This window comes from Heptranchias perlo, chromosome 4 (assembly GCF_035084215.1).
Source record: "Heptranchias perlo isolate sHepPer1 chromosome 4, sHepPer1.hap1, whole genome shotgun sequence".
NCBI classification, from domain to species: Eukaryota; Metazoa; Chordata; class Chondrichthyes; order Hexanchiformes; family Hexanchidae; genus Heptranchias; species Heptranchias perlo.
Window position 1 is genome coordinate 111,695,364 of NC_090328.1, and position 24,596 is coordinate 111,719,959.

Genomic DNA, 24,596 nt, shown 5'->3' on the forward strand with positions numbered 1-24,596 from the left:
TAGTGGGCAAGTGGAAGGGAGAAAAGCAGTTGAACAAATGGTCTTTTATGTTGGTGACAAAAATCCATGAGCTGCTCGCTTTTGTTGGGGTTGAAGGTGGAGGGAGCAGTAGTTTAAAGAAATGGTTGGGGAAAAAAGAAGCCTGGGGTTACTTTTTGATCTTCAGGATGATGCTGGATAGTGGGTGCTTTTGTCAAAGCAGTGTGAAGCCCATAGAGCTTTATATGATCCACCCAGATATGGTGATAGATAGCTACGCCAGTTGTGTCCAGCAGAGAGGCTGTTCAACAGACTTAAGGCTGAGTATTCCCAAGTAAAACTTGCAAGGTGGGTAAGAATTGGCTTAAAACAAGAAAGCAGCTGGTACTAGTTGGATGATTGTTGTCGGGCTGGGGAGATGTGTTGAATGGAGTATACCTGGGATTGGTGCTGAGACCCTAACTGTTTCTGATCTACAGAAACTACCTGAACTCAGCAACATACAAGCTGATCAGATTTATAAATTTATAGATAATAGGGGGTGGCGGGGGGGGGGGGGTGGTGGTGAGGAGGAGGAGAATCTGCAGAAGGATGTAGATGGAATTTGCAAATGGGCAGAACTATAGTAGGTGAAATTCAATAGAGGTGTTGCACATTGCTTCCTATTTTTAACTTTCATACCTAATGAATGGTGTGAAACTAGTTATTTGAGAGACTAAAGGAGAGTTGGGAAACTACAGATCCATTGACATCCTTCTGCAGATTGTTTCAGTGCTTACCATGTCCAATCTTTGCAGAGCAGCAATCAACAAGGTAAAAATAATGTTGAGCTGTATTGCACCACCAATACAGTGCAAGTCTGAGGCAGGTATGCTGACACTATCCAGTATTCTGCTCGGGCCTTGCCTTGAGTACAGCATTTGGTCCTGATTGCTGAGCCCTGGAAGTATTGCCAAAAAAGGATATGAAGCTAATCTTCAGTGTCGGTCTGAATTACAAGGAAAAGTTTTTTTTAAAAACTCCATTTGGAACCTTGCAAGTAAACAAAAGAATGGAAACATTATAGAAGTATACAAAATACTAAGTGAAATAGACAAGGTTAATCCAGAGCATTATTTCAAATTAAATCAGAACTATAAGGCAAGAGGACATGGGAACAAACTGATAAAGGCAAGTTCAGGGTTGATGTAAGGAAGCACTGCACGCCGAGAATGAATAGTTTGGTTTGAGTAACGTTGATTTGCTGAAATTTGTATGTGTAAGACTTCTTTAAATCTCCAAGCTTAATTTTTATTGTGTAATTTGTTTTTTTTTAAAACTCTCAATAAAACTAATTTGTTACAGTTACAGACATTAGGAACTCCTGGAGATGTGCAGTTCAGGAATCTGAGCTCGAGCAAAGGAAACACCAAGATGAGTCGGTATCAACATATTCAAAACACAAAAACTGTACCAATGACCAAGTTCTACTAGAATCTAAAGAATCTTCATCTGTTAATGTTGAGAATACTCCCCCAGATGCTACTGCCCTTTGCTGTGCTGAAATTGGTGAAACACAGGAAAGCTGGATTGTGTCAGCTGATAGGAAAACATTGCCATCTGTCAAGGGAAGGACCTGCTATTTGAGTGAGAATACTTCCAATGCTGATGCAGAATCAGCTAGCTCAAACTGTCCCTCCACCAGAAATGAAAAGAGGAACAACCAGTTTCCTAAACCTGATTGCCTATGGGAAAAGACCAAATTCAGAAGCAGTAATTCTTTACCTAATTGCGAGGGGTCAGGAATCGGTTGCTCAGACGTTGGATCTAAAGCTGAACCACTTCACTTCAGTAGCAAAACAGGTAGTGATACAGACGATGCATTGATCAGTAAAACTCTCTCTACGTCTTCTGGTTCCCAAGTTTTAGATTTTGGTGAAGATTGTGTCTTTAATTTTTCTAAAAGTCTCAATAGAAATGTAACTTTAACAGATGAGACTGATTCTGAGCACTCTTTACAATTTATGACTCTTGAGAGATTAAGTACCAAATCTCCAATTAAAAAGGAGAAACTGTCTAAAAATTTCATAATGGAAATGTGCAAAAACGATAGAACTTTGGAAATTTCTGAGACCGTTTCATCCTTTGATACAGAATGTGACTTGGAGTATACGTTACCTTGGAATGAATCACAGGATTTCAATGCTGCTCTCAACAGCTCAACAAAGCCTCTACGGTTTGGAATTTTGGAGGAGACTATACCTGATATGCTTGATAATGACAGTTTGAACAGTTCTAAAAGCATAGATGTCGATCAACTGGATGATTCCCGCTTGGAATTCAAATCAGACGTGCAGGATTTACGCAGTAGATTGGAGCAACTGCGCCAGGGTTATTTGGCCACTACCATGTATAGTGGAAGTGAAAAGATAAATTTAATTGAACATATGGGAGCTTCTGATTTCCACAGTAATGGTGATGGTAAGAATCAATGCAAGTCAGAACTTCATGGTGGAATAGACTATGTGAATGAGGAAATTGATCATGCTGATAAACTCTTTGCCCTGGAATCAGAATTTTTGAAAGCTCTTTCACCAGTGTCTTTGGAATCCCAGAAGCTTGGTTTATTTCCTGCTTCTTTGAGCAGCTCTCCATTGAATGGCCCGGTACTTGAAGATGACCTTTTTGGCATTTCTGAGCTCAATCCTTCAAAGCGTAAGTATATGGATTTGATTACTAGCATATAATGTCGGTGGATGAATAGTTATGATTTTGCTTACTGTTGGTAAATGGAATTTTATTTTTTGGTGGTATTGTCCAATGCCCATTTTATATTTTTTAAAAATTTGATATTTTGTTTAATAACTTGTGGCTCATTTATTTTCCATGCGATCCATTTGATACAAGAAAATTATAGGTAGTGTCTCTAGGTTTTCTCAAGACCCAAGTGATCAATCTCCTGATAAGACAAGAACAATGATCCTGAACTAGTTGAGTTCTATTTATTCTATCGACGACAGTGTTTTTTAGTTGTTCCCAGAAGGAAAAGTTTAATGTTTTTTGTTCATAAGTTTAGTTCTGTTACCAGAACTCTTGTATTGGAATTTTCTGTTCAAATTGGTTAATGGTATGAGTATGAAAACACATTCATTTTTCTGTGCTTTAGTGCCTTTTGATTTGGATTGTAGAGGCAAGCAATTGCTGCTGAAGCTCCTCACCTCCAATTGGTGAATACTTTTTGGGGTATGTCTGTGCTGTGATCAGAAAGATATGGTAATTAATTTATGCATTTTGAGTTGTGCTGCTCGTGCCACTCGAGGAATTTCTGGTACCTGTTATCTGCCTAGTGAGCCTGTGCTCATCTGTTTAGTGACTAACTAGTGACAATTCTCCTTTTGGAGGATGGTGCAGATAATGGTTGGCAAATCACTTTGGGGTCAAATTGGCACCAATGATGTCGAGCAGTGGGAAATTGAAACAAAGTTGATCCTCTGACAGATTTCATAATCTGATATCCATGCTAGGCAGGTCCATGTTATTCCAGGGCCTCTTACTAGAGCAACCTTGCTGGCTCATTGATGGGAACTAGTAGACTTGTTGCTGGCAGTTGGGAGTTTTTTTCCACTTGACTCCCAGTATTCCTACAAGCAAATGCTTTAACTGGTAGGGAGGTCCAAGCTGGACAAGCAGCAGGAAACTTGCATGTTGTACAGTGCTGTTAAGGTGTGCAATTTCAGCAGGTTAAACTTCCATCTGAGATCCTTAAGTCTTGACTGTTGGTCTGCACCCAAGCTACATTAGTGAAATGTACCCCCTCCTTTCTGCCCCTCCATCACTCAGGAGAGAGAAAAGAGTGCACACAACATATATGGTGAGAGAGAATCTCTACAAATATCTTTTTTTCTCTGTTTGGTTTGGAAACTCTAGCATGATGGGTTCCTGCATGTCAGGCAAGCAGCTGACCAAACTGGCTAATCCTGGCATATTTAGCACATCCACATGTAGAACTCCCTTGTAAAGGGAAACAGTTCTGTGGGGACAGATTATTGGTGCTTAAGAGTTCTGTGATCTAGTTCCCAGGCATGGTACTTTGGGGGGAGGTGGGGAGTACCAGGACCTAAACTGATTTGTTTCCAAGCTCAAACACCTTTTTTGAAAATCTACATGCACTACATCTACTGCATTTTTAAAAATCAAAACACTCCTCAGTTTTTGTTTCTTTAAAGGACACTAAATTTGTCAGGCACTCCTTACTACTTTCGAATCCATGTTGGCTTTCTTTCACCCATGTCTTTCTGGGTGAGTAATTTTATCAATAGTGTGGCCTCTAAGAGCTTACACTGTTTGAGGCTGACTGGTTTATCTATTTCTCCCTTTTTGACCAGAGGTGTTACATTGGCAACCCACAACTTTCAATCTAAGGATATTTGAAAGACTATGGTCAGGGTCTTTCCCATTTCTTCATTTTTAGGATGCATGCCATCGGACCCTGGTGCCTATTCCACTTCTGAGTTCCACCAATTTTTTTTCCACTACTTGTGCCCTAGTTTTGCATATTTTGTCACTCATCCTCCTCACATCACTATACTCAACATTAAAGATCCACCTTTTATTTTGTTCAATGATAAATTCAGACTGCTTTCCTTTGTCCCAAGTCCCAGAAATGTGCCTATTGCTCTGAACTTCTTTCGACGTGACGTGAACTATTTCAAATGTGGCCTCACTGATTAACCTTGTTTAATGGCTTTACATTGCCCATATTACAACTTTCAAAGAATGATGATTACTCCAAATTCTTTTCCACCTTTTTGATAATCGACATGCCTCCTTTTGAAAGCTGTGAACTTTTTATATATCACCTGTCCACAGGTAATGGTCAGTTTTTGTTTGAACAGTGGAACGAACTACCCTCCATACATTACTGAATAGTGTTAGCAGCAGGAGACCCAGAACAGACCCTTGTGCAACTCCACTCGCCAATCAGAGGTTTTCATTTATCACATATTTGGTTTTTATTGATAAATGAATTGGCTGGATTTTAAACTGTCGTTATTTGAATGAGCTTTTGCTTCCACCATATGGAACTTTGTCACATAATTTCTGAAAATTCAAGTAAATTAAATTTACTGGATATCACATCGTTTACCCACTGATTTCATTACCACCTTAAAGAATATCACCAATGGCCACTTGTCTCTACATAGTGTTGTTGTACGTCACAGCACAGACGGTGGCCATTTGGCCCGTTGCACCTGTGCCGGCTCTTTGAAAGAGCTATCCAATTAGTCACATTCCCCAGCTCTTTCCCTAAAGCCCCGTAAATGTTTTCCCTTCAAGTATTTAACAAATTCCCTTTTGAAAGTTATTGAATCTGCTCCCACCACCCTTGCAGTGAATTCCAGATCATTACAACTCTGTTTTTTATAAAAAAATGTTTCCTATGTCGCCTCTGGTTCTTTTGCCAATCACTAAATCTGTGTCCTCTGGTTACCGATCCTTCTGCCACTGGAAACAGTTTCTTATTTACTCTATCAAAATCCTTCATGACACCCCTATCAAATCTGCTATTAACCATCTCTTCTCTAAGGAGAACAACCCCAGCTTCTCCAGTCTCTGCTCATAACTGAAGTCCCTCATCCCTGGTACCATTTGAGTAAATCTCTTCTGCCCATGCTCCAAGGCCTTGGCATCCTTCCTAATGAGTGGTGCCCAGAATTAGACACAATACGCCAGCTGAGGCCTAATCAGTGTTTTATAAAGGTTTAGCATGACTTCCTTGCTTTTGTAATCTATGCCTCTATTAATAAAGCCCAGGATCCTATGCTTTTTTAACAGCCTTCTCACCATGTCCTACCACCTTCAAAGATTTCTGTATATACACCCCCAGATTTCTCTGTTTGTTTCTGCACCCCCTTTACAGTTGTACCATTTAGTTTATATTGCCTCTCATTCTTCCTACCAAAATGCATCACTTCAGTTATCTGTGATAAATTTCATCTGCCATGTGTCTGCCCATTTCACCAGTCTGTCTGTCCTCCTGAAGTCTGTTACTATCCTCCACATTGTTCACTACATTTCCAAGCTTTGTGTCATCTGCAAACTTTGAAATTATACCCTGTATACCCAAAGTCCAGGTCATTTATATATATCAAAAAGAGCAATGGTCCTAATACCCACCCTTGGGGAGCACCACTGTATACTTCCCTCCAGTCTGAAAAACAACAGTTAACCACTACCCTCTGCTTTGTCCCTTTAGCCAATTTTGTATCCACGTAACCACTGTCCATTTAATCCCAAGAGCTTTAATTTTGCTTACAAATCTATTATGTGGCACTTTTATCAAATGCCTTTTGAAAGTCCATACTCATCAACCGCACTGCCCTCATCAATCCTCTGTTACTTCATCGAAAAACTCAATCAAGTTAGTCAAACACTATTTTCCTTTAACAAATCCACGCTGACTTTCATTTATTAGCCCATACTTGATCCCAGACGTGATTCCAGGATGGTATGTTGCCTCCCTGGTGCCGGGGTCAAGGATGTCACTGAGCGACTGCAGAACATTCTGGAGGGAGAGAGTGAACAGCACGAGGTCGTGGTCCATATCTGTACCAATGATATCGGTAGAAAGAGGGATGAGGTCCTGCAGGCAGATTTTAAAGAGTCAGGAATGAGATTAACAAGCAGGACCTCAAAGGTAGTAATCTCCGGGTTACTTCTGGTGCCACGGGCTAGTGAATATAGAAATAGGAGGATAGAGCAGATGAATGTGTGGCTGGAGAGATTGTGCAGGAGGGAGGGCTTTAGATTCCTGGGGCATTGGGAGCAGTTCTGGGGGAGGTGGCACCTGTATAGGCCGGACAGGTTGCACCTCTACGGAGCTGGGACTAATGTCCTCATGGAGAGGTTTGTTAGTGCTATTGGGGGAGGTTTAAACTAATTTGGCAGGGGGATGGGCACCAGGATGGAGCAATGGAAAGGGGAAACAAGGAGCACCAAGGTATGGGAGAGAAAGATAGCACTAGAACAAGAAATAATACAGTATTAGGAGGGATCAGGCTAAGAGTACAAGAAAGCCTAAGACTGGTTTGCAGTGTATGTGTGTAAACGCACGAAGTGTGGTAAACAAGATCGGTGAGCTGCAGGCGCAAATAGCAACATGGGACTACGATGTCGTGGTGATGATGGAGACCTGTCTCAAAAAAGGGCAGGACTGGGTACTAAGTGCTCCTGGATACAAGGTGTTGAAGAAAGATAGGAAAGAAAAGAGGCAGGGGTGGGTGGCAGTATTGATTAAGGAGAATATTGCAGTGCTGGAGATAGGATGTCCTGGAGGGGTCAAGGACAGAATGCGTTTGGTTAGAGTAAAGAAACAATAGAGGTGCCGTTACACTACTGGGTGTATTCTATAGGCCATCAACTAGTGGGAAGGATATAGAGGAACAAATTTGCAGGGAAATTAGAGGTGCAAAAGCTATAGAGTAGTGATAACAGGGGAACTTCAACTATCCTAATGTAGGCTGGGATAAGATAAGGGGCAAAGAGGGGGAGGAATTTTTGAAATGTGTTCAGGATAACTTTCTTGACCAGTATGTTTCCGGCCCAACGAGGAAGGAGGCGTTGCTGGACTTTCTAGGAAATGAGGTGGGCCAAGTGGAGCAAGTTCAGAGGGGAAGTGAAAAAGGAAATAAGGGGGGGGGCAAAGAGAACATAAGAAATAGGAGTAAGATTAGGCCATCTGGCCCCTCAAGCCTGCTCTGCCATTCAACAAGATCATGGTTGATCTTCTACCTCAATGCTATTTTCCTGCACTATCCCCATATCCCTTGATGCCTTTGATAGATTTCTAGATATTAATCTCTGTTTTGAATGTTCTCAATGACTGAGCCTCCACAGCACTCTGGGGTAGAGAATTCCAAAGATTCACCATCCTCTGAGTGAAGAAAGTTTTCCTTATCTCAGTCCTAAATGGCCTACCCCTTATTCTGAGACTGTGACCCTGGTTCTAGACTCCCCAGCCAGGGGAAACATCCTCCTTGCATCTACCCTGTTGAGCCCTGTAAGAATTTTGTATGCCACCTAGTTTTGTCATCAGCAAACTTGGAAATAATACATTTGGTCCCCTCATCCAAATCATTGATATAGATTGTGAATAGCTGGAGAGGATGAGAATAGACTGGCAGCCAACATAAAAGGGAATTCAAAAGTCTTCAGGCATATAAATAGTAAACTGATGATAAGAGGAGGGGTGGGGCTGATTAAGGACCATAAAGGCGATCTTCTCATGGAGGCAGAGTGCATGGCCGAGATACTAAATGAGTACTTTGCATCTGTCTTTGGCAGCATCTTCTTCCTTGGTAAAGTCTCAGTAACGGAAGATATAGTTGAGATACAGAACGGGCTAAAAATTGATGGAGGTACTAGAAAGGCTAGCAGTACTTAAGAGATAAGTCACCCGGTCTGGATGGGATGCATCCTAGGTTGCTGAGGGAAGTAAGGGTGGAAATTGCAGTGTACTGGCCATAATCTTCCAAACATCCTTAGATACGGGGGTGGTGCCAGAGGACTGGAGAATTGCAAATGTTACACACTTGTTCAAAAAAAGGTGTACGGATAAACACAACAATAATAGGCCAGTTAGTTTAACCTCGGTGGTGGGGAAACTTTTAGACGATAATCCGGGACAGAATTAACAGTCACTTGGACGAGTGTGGATTGATTTGGGAAAGACCGCACGGATTTGTTAAAGGCAAATCGTGTTTAACTAACCCGATAGAGTTTTTTGATGAGGTAACCGAGAGGGCAGATGAGGGCAATGTGATTGATGTGTATATGGACTTTTAAAAGGCGTTTGATAAAGTACCGCAAGGTAGGCTTGTCATCAAGATTGCGGCCTATGGAATAAAGGGGGCAGTAGCGACATGGATACAGAATTGGCTAATGGACAGGAAACAGAGTGGTAGTGGTGAATGGTTGGTTGTTTTTTAGACTGGAAGTTGTACAGTGGTGTTCCCCAGGGGTCAGTGCTGGGACCACTGCTGTTCTTGATGTATATTAATGACTTGGACTTGGGTGTACCGGGCACAACTTCCAAATTTGCAGATGACACGAAACTTGGAAGGGTACTAAACAGTGAGGAGGATAGTGATAGACTTCAAGAGGATATAGACAGGCTGGTGGCATGAGCGGACACATGGCAGATGAAATTTAATGCAGAAAAATGCGAAGTGATACATTTCAGTAGGAAGAACGAGGAGAGGCAATACAAACTAGAGGGCACAATTCTAAAAGGAGTACAGGAACAGAGAGATTTGGGGGTATATGTACACAAATCGTTGAAGGTGGCAGGGCAGGTTGAGAAAACGGTTTAAAAATGCATATGGGATCCTGGGCTTTAGAAATAGATGCATAGAGTACAAAAGTAAGGAAGTCATGATGAACCTTTATGAAACACTGGTTCAGCCACAACTGGAGTATTGTGTCCAGTTCTGGGCAACACACTTTAGGAAAGATGTGAAGGCCTTAGAGAGAATGCAGAAGAGATTTATTAGAATGATTCCAGGGATGATGGCCTCCTTCTGTGCTGTAACCTTTCTATGATTCTGTGAGGGACTTTAGTTTGATGGATAGATTGGAGAAGCTGGGGTTGTTCTCCTTGGAACAGAGCAGGTTGCGAGGAGATTTGGTAGAGGTATTCAAAATCATGAGAGAAACTGTTCCCATTGGTGGAAGAGTCAAGGAACAGAGGACAGAGTTAAGGTGATTGGCAAAAGAACCAAAGGTGACATGAGAAACTTTTTTTACACATCGAGTGGTTAGGATCTGGAATGCACTGCCTTAGTGGGTGGTGGAGGCAGATTCAATCATGGCCTTCAAAAGGGAACTGGAGATGAGTACTTGAAAAATTTGCAGGGCTACGGGGATAGGGTGGGGGAAGGGGACTAACTGGATTGCCTTTGCATAGAGCAGGTTGGACTCAATGGGCCGAATGGCTGCCTTCTGTGCTGTAACCTTTCTACGATTCTACTTTTCCAAGTGCTAATTAATTTTGTCCACTATTATTGTCTAAGTTTCCCCATCACTGACGTTAGGCTGACTGGCCTGCAATTGCTGGGTTTATCCCTCCTTTTTTGAACTGGGATGTAACATTTGCAATCTTCCAGTCCTCTGGCACCACCCCCATATCTAAGGAGGATTGGAAGATTGTGGCCAGAGCCTATGCAATTTCTACCTTTACTTCCCTTAGTATCCTAGGATGCATCCCATCTGGAGTACTGCCAACTTTTTAAGTACCTCATCTTTATCTATTTTTATCCTATCCAATATTACTATCTCCTCTTTTACTGCTACATTGGCAGAATCCTCTTCTCTAGTGAAGACTGATACAAAGTATTCATTTAGTACCTCAGCCGTACCCTCTGCATCCACAAGATGATCTCCTTTTTTGTCCTTAATCAGCCCTACCCTTCCTTTTGACTACCTTTTTACTATTTATATGTTTGTTTATAAGAGACTTTTGGCTTCCCTTTTCATGTTAGCTGCTAATCTATTTTCATACACTCTCTTTGCCCCTCTTATTCCCTTTTTTAGATCTCCTTTGTACTTTGCGTTTAGCTTGGTTCTCTACTGTATTATGAACCTTACATTTGTCATGAGCCTTTTTCTGTTTCATTTTAATGTCTATCTTTAGTCATCTAGGGAGTTCTAGCTTTGGATGTCCTTCCTTTTCCCCCTTGTGGGAATGTATCTACTCTGTACCTGAACCAACTCTTCCTTGAAGGCCTCCCATTGTTCAATTACTGTTCTTCCTACCAATTTTTGATTCCAATCCACTAGGGCAAGATCCCTTTTTAACTCTGAAATTAGTCCTCCACCAGTTTTGTATTTTTATGCTTGATTTTTTTTCCTTCTCCTTCTCCATAACAATTCTAAATCTAATGATATGATCACTTCCCCAAATGCTCCCCCACTGAAACATGCCCCACTTCATTCCCCAAAACTAGATCAAGCACTGCTTGTTTCTTCTTTGGGCTGGAAACACACTGATCAAGAAAGTTCTCTTGTATACATTTCAGGATTTGCAAGGAAAGATAGGTCAAGGGTGGTTTTTTTTGAGGGGCTTGTTGGCGGTGATTTTGAAAGTGAGAAGGACAGTAACTGAGGAAAGGGAACCAATAACCATATCGGCTGGCAATATGGTTGGGAAGGGACATTTGGTGGTCAACAGTTTAGTGGGAATGGGATCAAGGGGTACGTATCATGGTCAAGATGGAAGTGATTGGAGATGGCCACCTGTGATTGGGAGTAGAGGCCACGCAAGATGACAAAGGTTGAATATCAGTAGGATAGTTTATATGCAGGGAGAGGTGAAGGGAGAACAAGAGGGCAGTGAAATCAGAGGACAAGGTGAGTTGAGATGGAGATTGAAATCACTAAGGATGAGGTATACAGGTGGTATTTCTGAGACTCATTAGCAACAATGGATCTGAAAGAAGCTTTCTGCTGTTGGCCTTCAAGTCACAAAATGAGAAATCTCCCAGGTTGCATCTCCAGGTGAAACGTCAGTACTACCCTTTGGGTACGACTGGCCAGGATCTTCAATCAAATGTTATTTTCAGTTTAATTTAAGGCTTTGTATGCATGTCTGTGTACTTGGGTCATGGGAATTGCTCTTACCTCCTGACCATTATTACAACCATCAAAGACTGCAGTCACCAGGTAGGTGCAAGCTAGCTATCTAGCTTTAGGTGAGTTCATTCAATGAAGGCAAGACTGCGCTCAAAAACAAAGTTTTGCTTATTCAAAGTTTAATCCTACTCCAAATAAAGTGAAGTACTTGCAAATCAAGTGAACCTGATTCGCGGAAACGAGGTCTGTCGAGGATACAGCTCTTGAGTTCCAACTTCCCGGGTCAAATCTAAATTCTCATTGCAACTTGTCACCTTTTTATACCTTTGTGCTACAAATCACGAATCTAAATGTCCTTGTAAGGCTTGTACTGCCTCTTTAAACTACAAAATATGTTTGTCAGCCACCTTTCTCAGATTCCCATCTGAATAACTTCTGCCAGCTGTGTAATTGTACCCAAAATTTTCTCATGTAAATAAAGGTTACTATTTTAGTGCAGGTATTGGTTGCCATTCCAGACTTGAGCTGCTCCTCGGTCCCAGTTGCATCTGTATCCCCTTTTCCATCTCTTGTCTCCCACTTAACTTCCCACAGCATGAACCTCTCTGTCCCCCAATTCACTTGCCACAATTTAGGGATGGCCAATAAATGCTGGTCTTGCCAGCGACGCCCACATCCCATGAACAAATTGAAAAAAAATAATAAATTTTCACTGCCCACTTCTTCTCCCATCCCAGGTTCAGGTCTGACATGGGTGGGCCCATGGCTTCGATCTGCCTAAACCTAGGCATCTTCCACTCGTCTATCAAAATTGCTGTTCCAGTACCCCACTTTTTTAAACAAAAACTTCAAACCTGTCTGTTCTATCTTCAATCTCCCCATCCCCTCTCTGGTTCTGAAACACATAGTTTGCCATTCAAATCCACATGTACTTTTCCCATCATTTGCTCTTGGAATCCCTTCCGTTTGGTATCTGCTCACCTGCAATGCATTATCTCTCCTATTTGATGCTTCCTTTATTATAGTCAACCACCTTCACCTGGATCTAATTCAACATAGAATATTCCTGCAGTGGCTTCTTCTGCCATTTTGCCCCAACATTCCACCATACGAACATACGAATTAAGAGCAGGAGTAGTCCAATCGGCCCCTCAACCCTGCTCTGCCATTTGATAAGATCATGGCTGATCTGATTGTGACCTTGACCTCAACCCTACTTTCCCGTCTACCTACTATAATCTTTGACTCCCTTGTTAATCAGGAATCTATCTAACTCAGCCTTAAAAAATATTCAGTGACCCTGCCTCCACCACTCTCTGGGGAAGGGAGTTCCACAGACTCGTGACCCTCCGAGAAAAAAATTCTCCTCATCTCCATCTTAAATGGGAGACCCCTTATTTTTAAACTGGCCCCTATTTCTAGTCTCTCCCACAAGGGGAAACATCCTCTCAGCATCTACCCCTTCAAGTCCCCTCAGGATCTTATGTTTCAATAAGATCACCTCTCATTCTTCTAAATTCCAGTGTATACAGGCCCAACTTGTCCAACCTTTCCTCATCAGATAACCCCCTCATCCCAGGAATCAGTCGAGTGAACCTTTTCTGAACCGCCTCCAAAGCAATTATGTCCTCCCTTAAATAAGGAAACCAAAACTGCACGCAGTATTCTAGATGTGGTCTCACCAATACCCTGTACAACTGTAGCAAAAGATCTCTACTTTTATATTCCATTCCCCTTGCAATAAATGACAACATTCCATTTGCCTTCCTAATCACTTGCTGTACCTGCATACTAACTTTTTGTGATTCATGTACTAGGACACCCAGATCCCTCTGTACCTCAGAGTTCTGCAATCTCTCTCCATTTAAATAATATACTGCTTTTCTATTCCTCCTGCCAAAGTGGACAAGTTCACGTCTTCCCACATTATACTCCATCTGCCAAATTTTTGCCCACTCACTTAACCTATCTATATCCCTTTTGCAGACTCCTTATGTCCTCTTCACAGCTTACTTTCCTGCCTTCCTTTTTGTCATCAGCAAATTTAGCAACCATACATTGTCCCTTCATCCAAGTCATTGATTATAGATTGTAAATAGTTGAGACGCAAGCACAGATCCCTGTGGCACTCCACTTGTTACATCTTGCCAGCCTGAAAATGACCCATTTATGCCTACTCTCCTGTTTCCTTAGCCTTCACTTATTTCTTGTCTATATGCTGATATTCAGCTACATCATAGGTTCCATATGTGTACTGATGCTCAAGTTTACCTCCATCGCCATCCTTTATTCCACTGCACTGCTGTTATACTGTTATAAGTCAAAATCAAGCCAGAACTTTGTTGCAGCTCAACATCGATTAAACCAAAGGCAGTCTGTTGGACTCTGTCGGAAACATTGCACCCTATCCCCATCCCATCTCCTGCTCCTCACTAAGGCTGAAGCTGTTGATGCACATCCTGTGTCCTGTTTGACCTTGACCTAGATCTTTAACTTCAAACCAGCATCCAGTACATCGTCAAGACAGTCTACTTGAATATCTGTCCATATTTTAACCCCTTTGCTGTTGAAGCTCTTCTCTGCCTTTGCCACTTCCAGATTTGACCTTTCCAGCATTCTCTTGGCCAGCCTTCTGAGCTCTATCATGTATACATTGCAACCTATCCAGAAACCTGCTACCCACATTTTCTGCTCATTGATCAACCCTATTATTGACTTCCATTGGCTTCCAATGCATTGATTTTGAAATCATAATATTACAAAACCCTCCACAGCATTGACCATCCTACCATCTGGTCATTGGCCATCCTACAGATTCCTGTTGCGCACTCCATTCTTCTGACTGCCTGGTTTTCTTCCTGCTGCACCATTGTTGGCTGAGCCTTCGGCCATCTTGCCTCCACACACTCTGGCGTTTTCTTCTCCAACCATTCCATTTTGCCCCATCTCTCTCCACTTTCAAAAGCTGCTTTGGTAATCTCCCTACCCCTACTATGGTACAAATCCTTTTAAGTGTAGCACCTTGGGACATTTTTTGTGTTGAAAGGGCTATATAAATAATGCTTGCCTGTTTCTGTAAATTCTGTTTGCCTGCAACTTTGGTTCCAGGTCTGAGACTTTTGTTTATTCAACTGAACTATCTTTAGCCATGTACTTTGGTTATGGTTTTGTAAAGTTTGACAGTGGACATATGAAATTTGTGTACTATGTCCACTTTAACTGAAGAACACAATACACTTCTAGATTTTTGTCTTCCCAAACCTTAGGTTACCTGAAGAGAGCATTTTGAGCCAAATAACGTTAGTTATGTAGTGTTCCAAGACTGTCATTGGTGATGGCTAGAATTGGAAGGAACATGAAATGACAAATTCGGAGTTGCACAGAAATGAAATACATGAAGTATATTGCCTTAAATGCATTTTTTTGTGTTTGTGGACGAGACTGATGCACACTGAGACTGAAACATGCAATTTACCTCAGCAAGGCATTAGCCTCCTATATAAATAGGATAGCCACCTATGTTGTTTCCTCTGGAAAATCCATTACTTCCGAGGTTATCACATTGAGTAGTGGAGTGCATCTCTTCAGAATTGCTCTGTCGAGGCAAGATCCACTAGGAAATTTAGACTTTGTGCTGCAAATGCTCCATAGGTGAACCATTTATGATACAAAGATACAAACTAGCGTATGCATTACTGTGATGTTATCAAGCTTGTCTAGTGTGTTGATGTAGAAAAAAGCACTTAAGCCATAATACTGTTTGTGCAATCCTCTATTCATTTACTTCAAATTGGTCCAGTAACCAATCTGTAAGCACTATGCACTTCAGTGTTTTTAGCTTCACTGCTTAAGGTGATATTGCCTTTAAATGATGCTTGCTGGTAAACAACTTTTGTTTCTAAGTACTGGTTTTAATTCTTTCTTTTTCTAATTTTCAGATGAGGAACCACAAAGGGCATGTGCTACTATTTGCGAAAATTCCTCTGTTTTTCAAGGCACTTTCCTGGATAATGGAGTGGAACAGTTAATAAACTTTTAACCGGGACTGAGAGTTGCAATGGGTTGAACATCTGAGACCTGGGATCAAATCTAGCCCAGACAGAGAGGATGAAAGTATACTGGTCTTTGGGACCCTATGGGAAATAAGTTTGAGCGGTCTCAACACAGTTTTTAACAGGGATGGGCCAATTTGGATGGTCTTGATGTGGAGTTGAGGTAATTTTACTCTCTATATATCTTGCCTGACCTTGAGGTATTTGATGGCTGGGTACCTGAAATGGAAAATGATTCTGCTGACCAGCAGAAGATGTTGCTTGCCTTGTGAAAACAAAATTCAGAATTTAAAAGCATGTTTTTAATGCACTTAATTTGTACTTTGTACATATTTATACAAAACTGTCACCAACTTGCAATTTTTTTTAGTAGCTGTGCACTTCAATCTTGAACAGTGGGTAACACAATATCTCTGCAACATGAATTCTAATTAATCCAGGATAATGGGATGTGAGGGTCCCAAATTAAATCTTGTGGTCTCCAACCATCCAATTTCAATGAAATACATGTCTACAACAAAATGGTCCATAATTTTAATATTAAATAGCAGTCTTTGAAATGTCACGTGCGTTTAGGATGTGAAGTAGTTTTGAGTTGAGGCACATTATTTGAGCAGAATCCAGAGAACTTTGTTCTGGCTGTGACCCATTTGTACCTGCCCTGGGCATGCTGGACACTGACATTGGAAGTTGGAAATGTTGTGTCCCTGGAGCTGCAATCCTTCACCTCCTGGATTCTCTCTCTCAAATGCAAAATATCATCTGTTTGACATCCTCCAATCCATTTTTCACTTTCTTGGTCCCTTCCTTTATTCTTTGTTCTATATTTTGTACTACAAATTGTTTGTACTTGCAATTAGTAAATTTAGCATTTGTAGTTTATAATAAAGTAGAAGTAAGTTTCTTGTGTATGCATAAATTAATTGTTGGATCATCTACCACTGATGGTTTCTCTCTGATGTTTAAGACGACAGGTAAGGTAAACTGTGCATTGCCACTTAGCTGAAGTTGAATGATTGAAAAGTTGAGAGACTGGAATGAAATTGCGACTGTATACAGCGTACTACTTGGGTCTAGAGTCTTGGGAATGCTGAATTAGGGATGGAGAGCTTTTCTCTACTTTTTTATTTGTCCATGGGATGTCGGCTTTGCTGGCAAGGCCAGCATTTATTGCCCATCCCTAAGTGCCCTTGAGAAGGTGGTGGTGAGCCGCTGCAGTCCATGTGGTGAAGGTTAGGTAGAGAGTTCCAGGATTTTGATCCAGCGACGATGAAGGAACGGCGATATATTTCCAAGTCGGGATGGTATGTGACTTGGAGGGGAACGTGCACGTGGAGGTGTTCCCGTGTGTCTGCTGCCATTGTCGTTCAAGGTGGTAGAGGTCGTGGGTTTGGGAGGTGCTGTCGAAGAAGCCTTGGTAAGTTGCTGCAGTGCATCCTGTAGAAGGTGTACACTGCAGCCGTGGTGTGCCGGTGGTGAAGGGAGTGAGTTTAGGGTGGTGGATGGGGTGCCAATCAAGCGGGCTGCTTTGTCCTGGATGGTGTTGAGCTTCTTGTGTTGTTGGAGCTGCACTCATCCAGGCAAGTGGACAGTATTCCATCACACTCCTGACTTGTGCCTTGTAGATGGTGGAAAGGCTTTGGGGAGTCAGGAGGTGAGTCACTTGCTGCAGAATACCCAGCCTCTGACCTGCTCTTGTAGCCTCAGTATTTGTGGCTGGTCTAGTGACCCCCAGCATGTTGATGGGGGGGGGGATTCGGCAATGGTAATGCTGTTGAATGTCATAGGGAGGTGGTCATTTGCTGGCACTTATCTGGCGCAAATGTTACTTGCCACTTACCAGCCCAAGCCTGGATGTTGTCCAGGTCTTGCTGCATGCGGGCTCGGACTGCTTCATTATTTGAGGGGTTGCGAATGGAACTGAACACTATGCAATCATTAGTGAACATCCCCATTTCTGACCTTATGATGGAGGGAAGGTCATTGATGAAGCAGCTGAAGATGGTTGGGCCTAGGACACTGCTCTGAGGATCTCTTGCAGCAATGCCTTGGGGCTGAGATGATTGGCCTTACATCCACTACCATCTTCCTTTGTGCTAGGTATGACTCCAGCCACTGGAGAGTTTTCCCCCTGATTCCCATTGACTTCAATTTTACTAGGGCTCCTTGATGCCACACTCGGTCAAATGCTGCCTTGATTTCAAGGGCAGTCACTCTCACCTCACATCTGGAATTCAGCTCTTTTGTCCATGTTTGGACCAAGGCTGTAATGAGGTCTCGAGCCGACAATGGCATTTACCTGACTGTGGAAAATTGCCCAAGTATGTCCTGTCCACAAAAAGTAGGACCTGCTCACCGATGCTCAGTTTGGGTTCCGCCAGGACCATTTGGCTTAAGACCTCATTACAAATATACAATGTCCACTGGGTCCCCTTTATCTATCCTTCCAGTTACAGCCTCATAATAGATTTGTCAAACACTATTTCCCTTTCATAAAACCATGTTGACTCTGCCTAATCATTTTATGATGTTCCAAGTGCCCTGTTACCACTTCCTTAATAATGGATTCCAGCATTTTCCCGACGACTGATGGCAGGCTAACTTGCTTGTAGTTCCCTGTTTTCTCTCTCCCTCTTCTTGAATAGCAGGGTCACATTTGCTACCTTCCAATCTGCTGTGACAGTTCTCTAATCTAGGGAATTTTGGAAGATCATAACCAATGCAACCACTATCTCTGCAGCCACCTCTTTTAGAACCCTTGCCTGTAGGCCATCGGGTCCAGGGGATTTGTCAGCTTTTAGTCCCATTAGTTTCTCTAGTACTTTTTCTCTACTGATATTAATTACTTTAAGTCCCCCACTATGTCTGGTATGTTTTTTGTGTCTTCTACTGTGAAGACATACAAAATACTTGTTTAACGCATCTGATATTTTTCCTGTCTCAGCCTCTAAGGGACCAATGTTTACTTTTGTTGTTCTCTTCCTTTTTACATCTATCCAAGGTCGACATTATCTCTCAAAGGTGGAGCCTAGAGCCTGTATGCAGTTGTATGAGCTTCCACAAAAGCTGCAAAGGCTGGTGACATTGGCTCCTGTTGTGAAGGCCCAGCTGCAGTGATCCTAGAGGTGGCCACACACTCAAAGGCAAGGCAGACTGCAGAGTAGTGTTGCTGTGCGAGATGACACCGCACAGGCTGGAAGCAGACTCTTCCATTCTTTCTATAGTGCTGAAATTCCTTGGAAGGCCTTCTGACATCTGCTATACATGCTTGTGAGGCAAACAATTTTCTTTTCATGGCTTGGCCTGAAGCCCTCATCTCTGTCCTCAGCAGAGCAAGGGAGAACCTTTCCCTGCCACCAGTACCTGCTGCTGCTCACTCACGCTGGGTGTTTCACCACGTGCAGACTATTCTCCCTCACTGTCAAACTCAGAGTGCCAATGTCTGTGCTTGTGCTGGGAGGGATGGAGCATGTGACAATTCATCCTCAGGAGGATTATCTGCCTCCGAGGTATCTTCTGAAGGGTACAGGACTGATGAGGACCTAAGGGAAAGGGACAAGAGTTAGGATGGTACTGAGGCTGTACATTAGCAGATGTCAAGGGGGCATGCTGCTCGCTTCTCTTGCCCACCCCCTCCCTTCTGATTCTTGCCCCGAGTTAAAATTGTAGCACTTGTGTCAGCAGCTTGAGCTATAAGACGAGAGACTTTGGCTTTTCAATGTGGAAAAGATATTTTTGAGGTGATCTTATAAAGTTATATAAGATAGTAAATGGTGTGAAAAAGAAATATTTTAAATTGAATTGTGGGAAGAGGACACAGGTTTGACCTAGGAAAAGTAACTTTTGGTGAGCCAGTAAGGAGACACAGGATTGCCTCGGTGTCATCAACCCAAATAAACTAACAAAAGTGCACCCTTTTTTAGAGGGGCACCAACAATAAACACCCAAATCGTACCAAATTAAATAATAATCGACTATACGCTCCAGTCCTACGGTGCCCACCAGTCGCGGAAGGCCTCAAGCTTACCAGCAAACACCACATGCTCCTTCTCCAGGGCACGGACAAACCTGGTAGATTCTGTAATAGGGGAACTTTAGGGTGCTTCAGGATGAATGAACTAATATGAGCCGAATGGTCCTGGTCTGTAAGTAACTTTTGAAATTCTTCAAGGAAAATCCTATTGCCTTTCCTAGATACCCCTTTTGTGAACTAGGCAAAATGCTTTGGACAATGATCTCTAACTCACCATGAACCAATATGAGGAGAAAATAATTGGGTAGCACAGTGTATGTCCTTAATAGAAGTGGTACTCTCACATAGTTTTAGGATAAGGCAGTGAAGTGGTTATAGTATTGGACTAGCAACTCAGGTTGTGAGTTCAAAAGTTCTGGCATTGGATTCAATAAATCTGGTTCTTTGTGATTTGGTACCAGGAAATAAAATGATCATGAAAGCTAGGGATTGCCATCCCAACTGGTTTAACTAAAATATTTCAGGGAACCTGCCACATTTGCATGTTTTTTGGAATTGCAATTTTAATTTAAACTCTTTCTGACCTACCATTTTTTTGTTTGCTATATACTTCCAAATAATTAAAGCTTACGTAAAGTACAACTGCACAACAATGATGATACAAATTTTAAGTAGCCTACTTCCATTGGTTAAATAAATGCTTCATACGCCACTCTTTATTTGTTCTCAGGATGTCAGTGAGAGTGGCAAAGCCACATTTATTGTTACGAACATACGAATTAACACCAGGAGTCAGCCATTTGGCCCCTCGAGCCTGCTGCCATTTGATAAGATCATGGCTCATCTGATTGTTCATCCCTAGTTGCCCTGAGGTGATGGCGGGCTGGTTTCTTGAACCGCTACAGTCCTTGTGCTGATATTTTTCTTTTACATAGAATTTACAGCACAAAAACAGGGCATTTGGCCCAACTAATCTCTCTGGTTTTTATGCTCCACATAAGCCTCCACCCATCCTTCTTCATCAAACCCTATCTGCATAATGCATTCCTTTCTCCCTCATGTACTTATCTAGCTTCTCCTTAAATGCATCTTTGCTATTCATCTCAACTACTTCATGAGGAAGCAAGTTCCACATTCTAATCACTGTATGGGTAAAGAAGTTTCTCCTGAATTCCCTATTGGATTTATTAGTGAATATCTTATTGTCCTCTAGTTCTGGAATCCCCCCACAAGTGGAAATGTCGTCTTTACGTCCACCCTATCAAACCCCTTTGTAATTTTAAAGACCTCTATTAGGTCATCCTTCAGCTGTCTCTTTTAGAGAAAAGAGCCCCAGCTTGTTCAATCTTTCCTGATAGTTATAACCTCTCAGTTCTAGTATCATCCTTGTAAATCTTTTTTGCAACTTCTCCAATGCCTCTATTTTTGTAACATGGAGACCAGAACTGTGCACAGTGTAGTCTAACTAAAGTTCTATACAAGTTTAACATAACGTCCCCTGCTTTTCAATTCTATCCCCCAAGAAATGAATCCCAGCGTTTTTGTATTTTTTTATGGCCTTATTAACTTTGTCGCTACTTTTAGTGATTTGTGAATGTGTACCCTGAGATTCCTTTGCTCCTCTACTCCATTTAGACTCTTATTTTCCAAGGTGTATGTGGCCCCCTTATTCCTCCCATCAGGGTATAATTCCAAAGTTTGCAGATGACACTAAACTTGGAAATGTAGTAAACAGTGTGGAGGATAGTAACAGACTTCAGGAGGACATAGACAGACTAGTGAAATGGGCAGACTCGTGGCAGATGAAATCTAATGGAGAATTATGAAGTAATTCATTTTGGTAGGAAGAATGAGAGGCAATATAAACGAAATGGTACAATTTTAAAGGGTGTGCATAGAAACATAGAAAATAGGAGCAAGAGTAGGCCCTTCGGGCCTGCTCCGCCGTTCAAAATGATCATGGCTGATCGTCTAACTCAGTACCCTGTTCCCGCTTTTTCCCCATATCCCTTGATCCCTTTAGCATTAAGAAATATATCTATCTCCTTGAATACACATCTAATGACTTGGCCTCCACTGCCTTCTGTGGTAGAGAATTCCACAGGTTCACCACCCTCTGACTGAAGAAATTTCTCCTCATTGTAAGAATTCTGGGAATTCCACCTTTTCCCCGAGGATGTAAAACTTTGGCCATTGACCAAAATCCTAAGATGGAAGGATAGGTGAAAGGTCACCAGACGAATCAACAACAACACAGTGGAATGTGGGAGAATTACTGCTTCAGACATGTCTGTTTTAATGCAAAACCTATAGCAGGTGGTCAATGATCAGAGAGTCAGTAGGCCATTGAGAGAGGCAACTGCTCCAGACATGGTGGGGCCATGCCTCAGTTCTGATGCAAAACCAATCGACACCTAGGATGTGGGATGTAAAGGAAGCCTTGTGTGGCAAGTGCTCAACAAATCAGAGTGAACAATGGCCCATCGAGAGAAGCAATTGCAACATGATGAGACCCCATCAAAGATTCTTAAGGACTTTGTAAGTCCTTAAAGTGCCTCATTTAAATGACAAAGACTGTTGTAAGAGAGGGGTATATAAGTGGAAGCTCGAAACCCCTCTCCGTCTTGATTTGCAGTCTTGCTTTTGCTGTCTCTTGTTCTGTCGCTCTTGTTTTTGCAGTCTGGCTCACCCGAGCTCACCAGGGAGGAGAGCAGCTTCCAGCGAAACCAACGAACCCTACGTGAGAGAACTGGTCAGCCGTGTGTGTGTGTGTGAGTGAGAGAGATAGGTGTCTCCAGGGTCCCCACCAACCTTCTAGTTTAGCGGGATAAAGAACTGTAGTGGGTGTGTGTAACTCAATGTACTGTGTAGGACCGTTTTTATCGTTCTTTTCTTCGTGTTGACGGTATAATAAAACCAACATTCCAATTCAATTCAAACAGAGTTTGTGTGTTCTGTGCTATTCGGCTACGTGATCCATCACTGGGTGCGTTAGCATAAGTCCCGTTTTCCTGAACCCCCAATCCATGAGGTATCAGTGTTCCTTGGCTAGACCGGGGACCAGATATCTGCACCGATCAATAGGGTGAGAATAACCCCAAAACACCCTACATCATCTTGGTTCTAAATCGCAAACCCCGTAGCCTAAGGCTGTGACCCCTGGTTCTAGACTCCCCAGCCATCGGAAACCTCCTCCTTGCATCTAGTGCAGGAACATAGACCTGGGAGTATATGTATACAAGTCTTTGAAGGTGGCAGGACAAGTTGAGAAAGCTGTTAAAAAGGCAGATGGGATCCTTGGCGTTATAAATAAATGTAAGGAATCTTACAACACCAGGTTATAGTCCAACAAATTTATTTTAAAATCACAAGCTTTTGGAGATTATCCCCTTCGTCAGATGAATGAGTGAAAAGGTTCTCAAATCGCATATCTTATACTAGGCTGGGACAGCATCACACCAATCAAAAGGTGTCGTCGTTATTCAAACAGGCCAGTCACGGAGAACAGCACGTCCCAGTACACTGGATATACATTGTGTCAATTACACAGACAGGCAGAAAGAAACCCAAAATGGCAGAGAGAGAGAATATTAAAAAACATAATTTTTTTCCCCTTTTTGCTGGTGGGGTTACGTGTAGCGTGACATGAACCCAAGATCCCGGTTGAGGCCGTCCTCATGGGTGCGGAACGCTTACCCTCGTAAGAACGGGATATGACGCTCGACTTGTCGATCGACCGTTCCGACGGGCCACAGCGAAGAATCGCATAGACCTCCTCGGAAGACAAACACGGGACGCAACCAACAGAGTACCCTTCGTCGTCCAGTACTTCCCTGGAGCGGAGAAACTACACCATGTTCTCCGCAGCCTTCAACATGTCATCGATGACGACGAACACCTCGCTAAGGCCATCCCCACGCCTCCACTACTCGCCTTTAAACAGCCACCCAAACTCAAACAGACCATCGTTCGCAGCAAGTTACCCAGTTTTCAGGAGAACAGCGTCCACAACACCACACAACCCTGCCACGGCAACCTCTGCAAGACATGCCAGATCATCGACACGGATACCACCATCACACGAGAGGACACCGCCCACCAGGTACATGGTTCATACTCCTGTGACTCGGCCAACGTTGTCTACCTCATACGTTGCAGGAAAGGATGCCCCGGAGCATGGTACATTGGCGAGACCATGCAGACACTGCGACAACGGATGAACGGACACCGCGCAACAATCGCCAGACAGGAGGGTTCCCTCCCAGTCGGGGGACACTTTAGCAGTCAAGGACATTCAGCCACCGATCTTCGGGTAAGCGTTCTCCAAGGCGGCCTTCGAGACACATGACAACGCAAAATCGTCTAGCAGAAGTTGATAGCCAAGTTCCGCACCCATGAGGACGGCCTCAACCGGGATCTTGGGTTCATGTCACGCTACACGTAACCCCACCAGCAAAAAGGGGGAAAAAATTATGTTTGTTAATATTTCTCTCTCTCTGCCATTTTGGGTTTCTTTCTGCCTGTCTGTGTAATTGACACAATGTATATCCAGTGTACTGGGACGTGCTGTTCTCCGTGACTGGCCTGTTTGAATAACAACGACACCTTTTGATTGGTGTGATGCTGTCCCAACATCGTATAAGATATGCGATTTGAGAACCTTTTCACTCATTCATCTGACGAAGGGGATAATCTCCAAAAGCTTGTGATTTTAAAATAAATTTGTTGGACTATAACCTGGTGTTGTAAGATTCCTTACATTTGTCCACCCCAGTCCATCACCGACATCTCCACATCATGGTTATAAATAAAGGCATAGAGTACAAAGCATGGAAGTTATGCTAAACCTTTATAAAACACAGGTTAGGGCCCAGTTGGCATATTGTGTCCAATTCTGGGCACCACACTTTGGGAAGGATGTCAAGGGCTTAGAGAGGGTGCAGAAGAGATTTACTAGACTGGTACCAGGGATGAAAACCTTCAGT

At 42.6% G+C, this 24,596-nt stretch overlaps 1 protein-coding gene across 4 annotated transcripts in view; it reads left to right on the forward strand.

Moving 5' to 3' along the window:
- The window catches only part of haus6 (HAUS augmin-like complex, subunit 6), a 114,818-nt gene extending 92,274 nt beyond the window's left edge, over positions 1 to 22,544 (forward strand). For all 4 annotated transcript variants that reach the window (XM_067983456.1, XM_067983454.1, XM_067983453.1 and 1 more), the window contains 2 exons: positions 1,324 to 2,673; positions 15,525 to 22,544. In XM_067983456.1, the coding sequence (XP_067839557.1) occupies positions 1,324 to 2,673; positions 15,525 to 15,625 (1,451 nt within the window). In that variant the 3' untranslated portion in view covers positions 15,626 to 22,544. The remainder of the gene's footprint in view (positions 1 to 1,323; positions 2,674 to 15,524) is intronic.
- Positions 22,545 to 24,596: the final 2,052 nt, after the last annotated feature.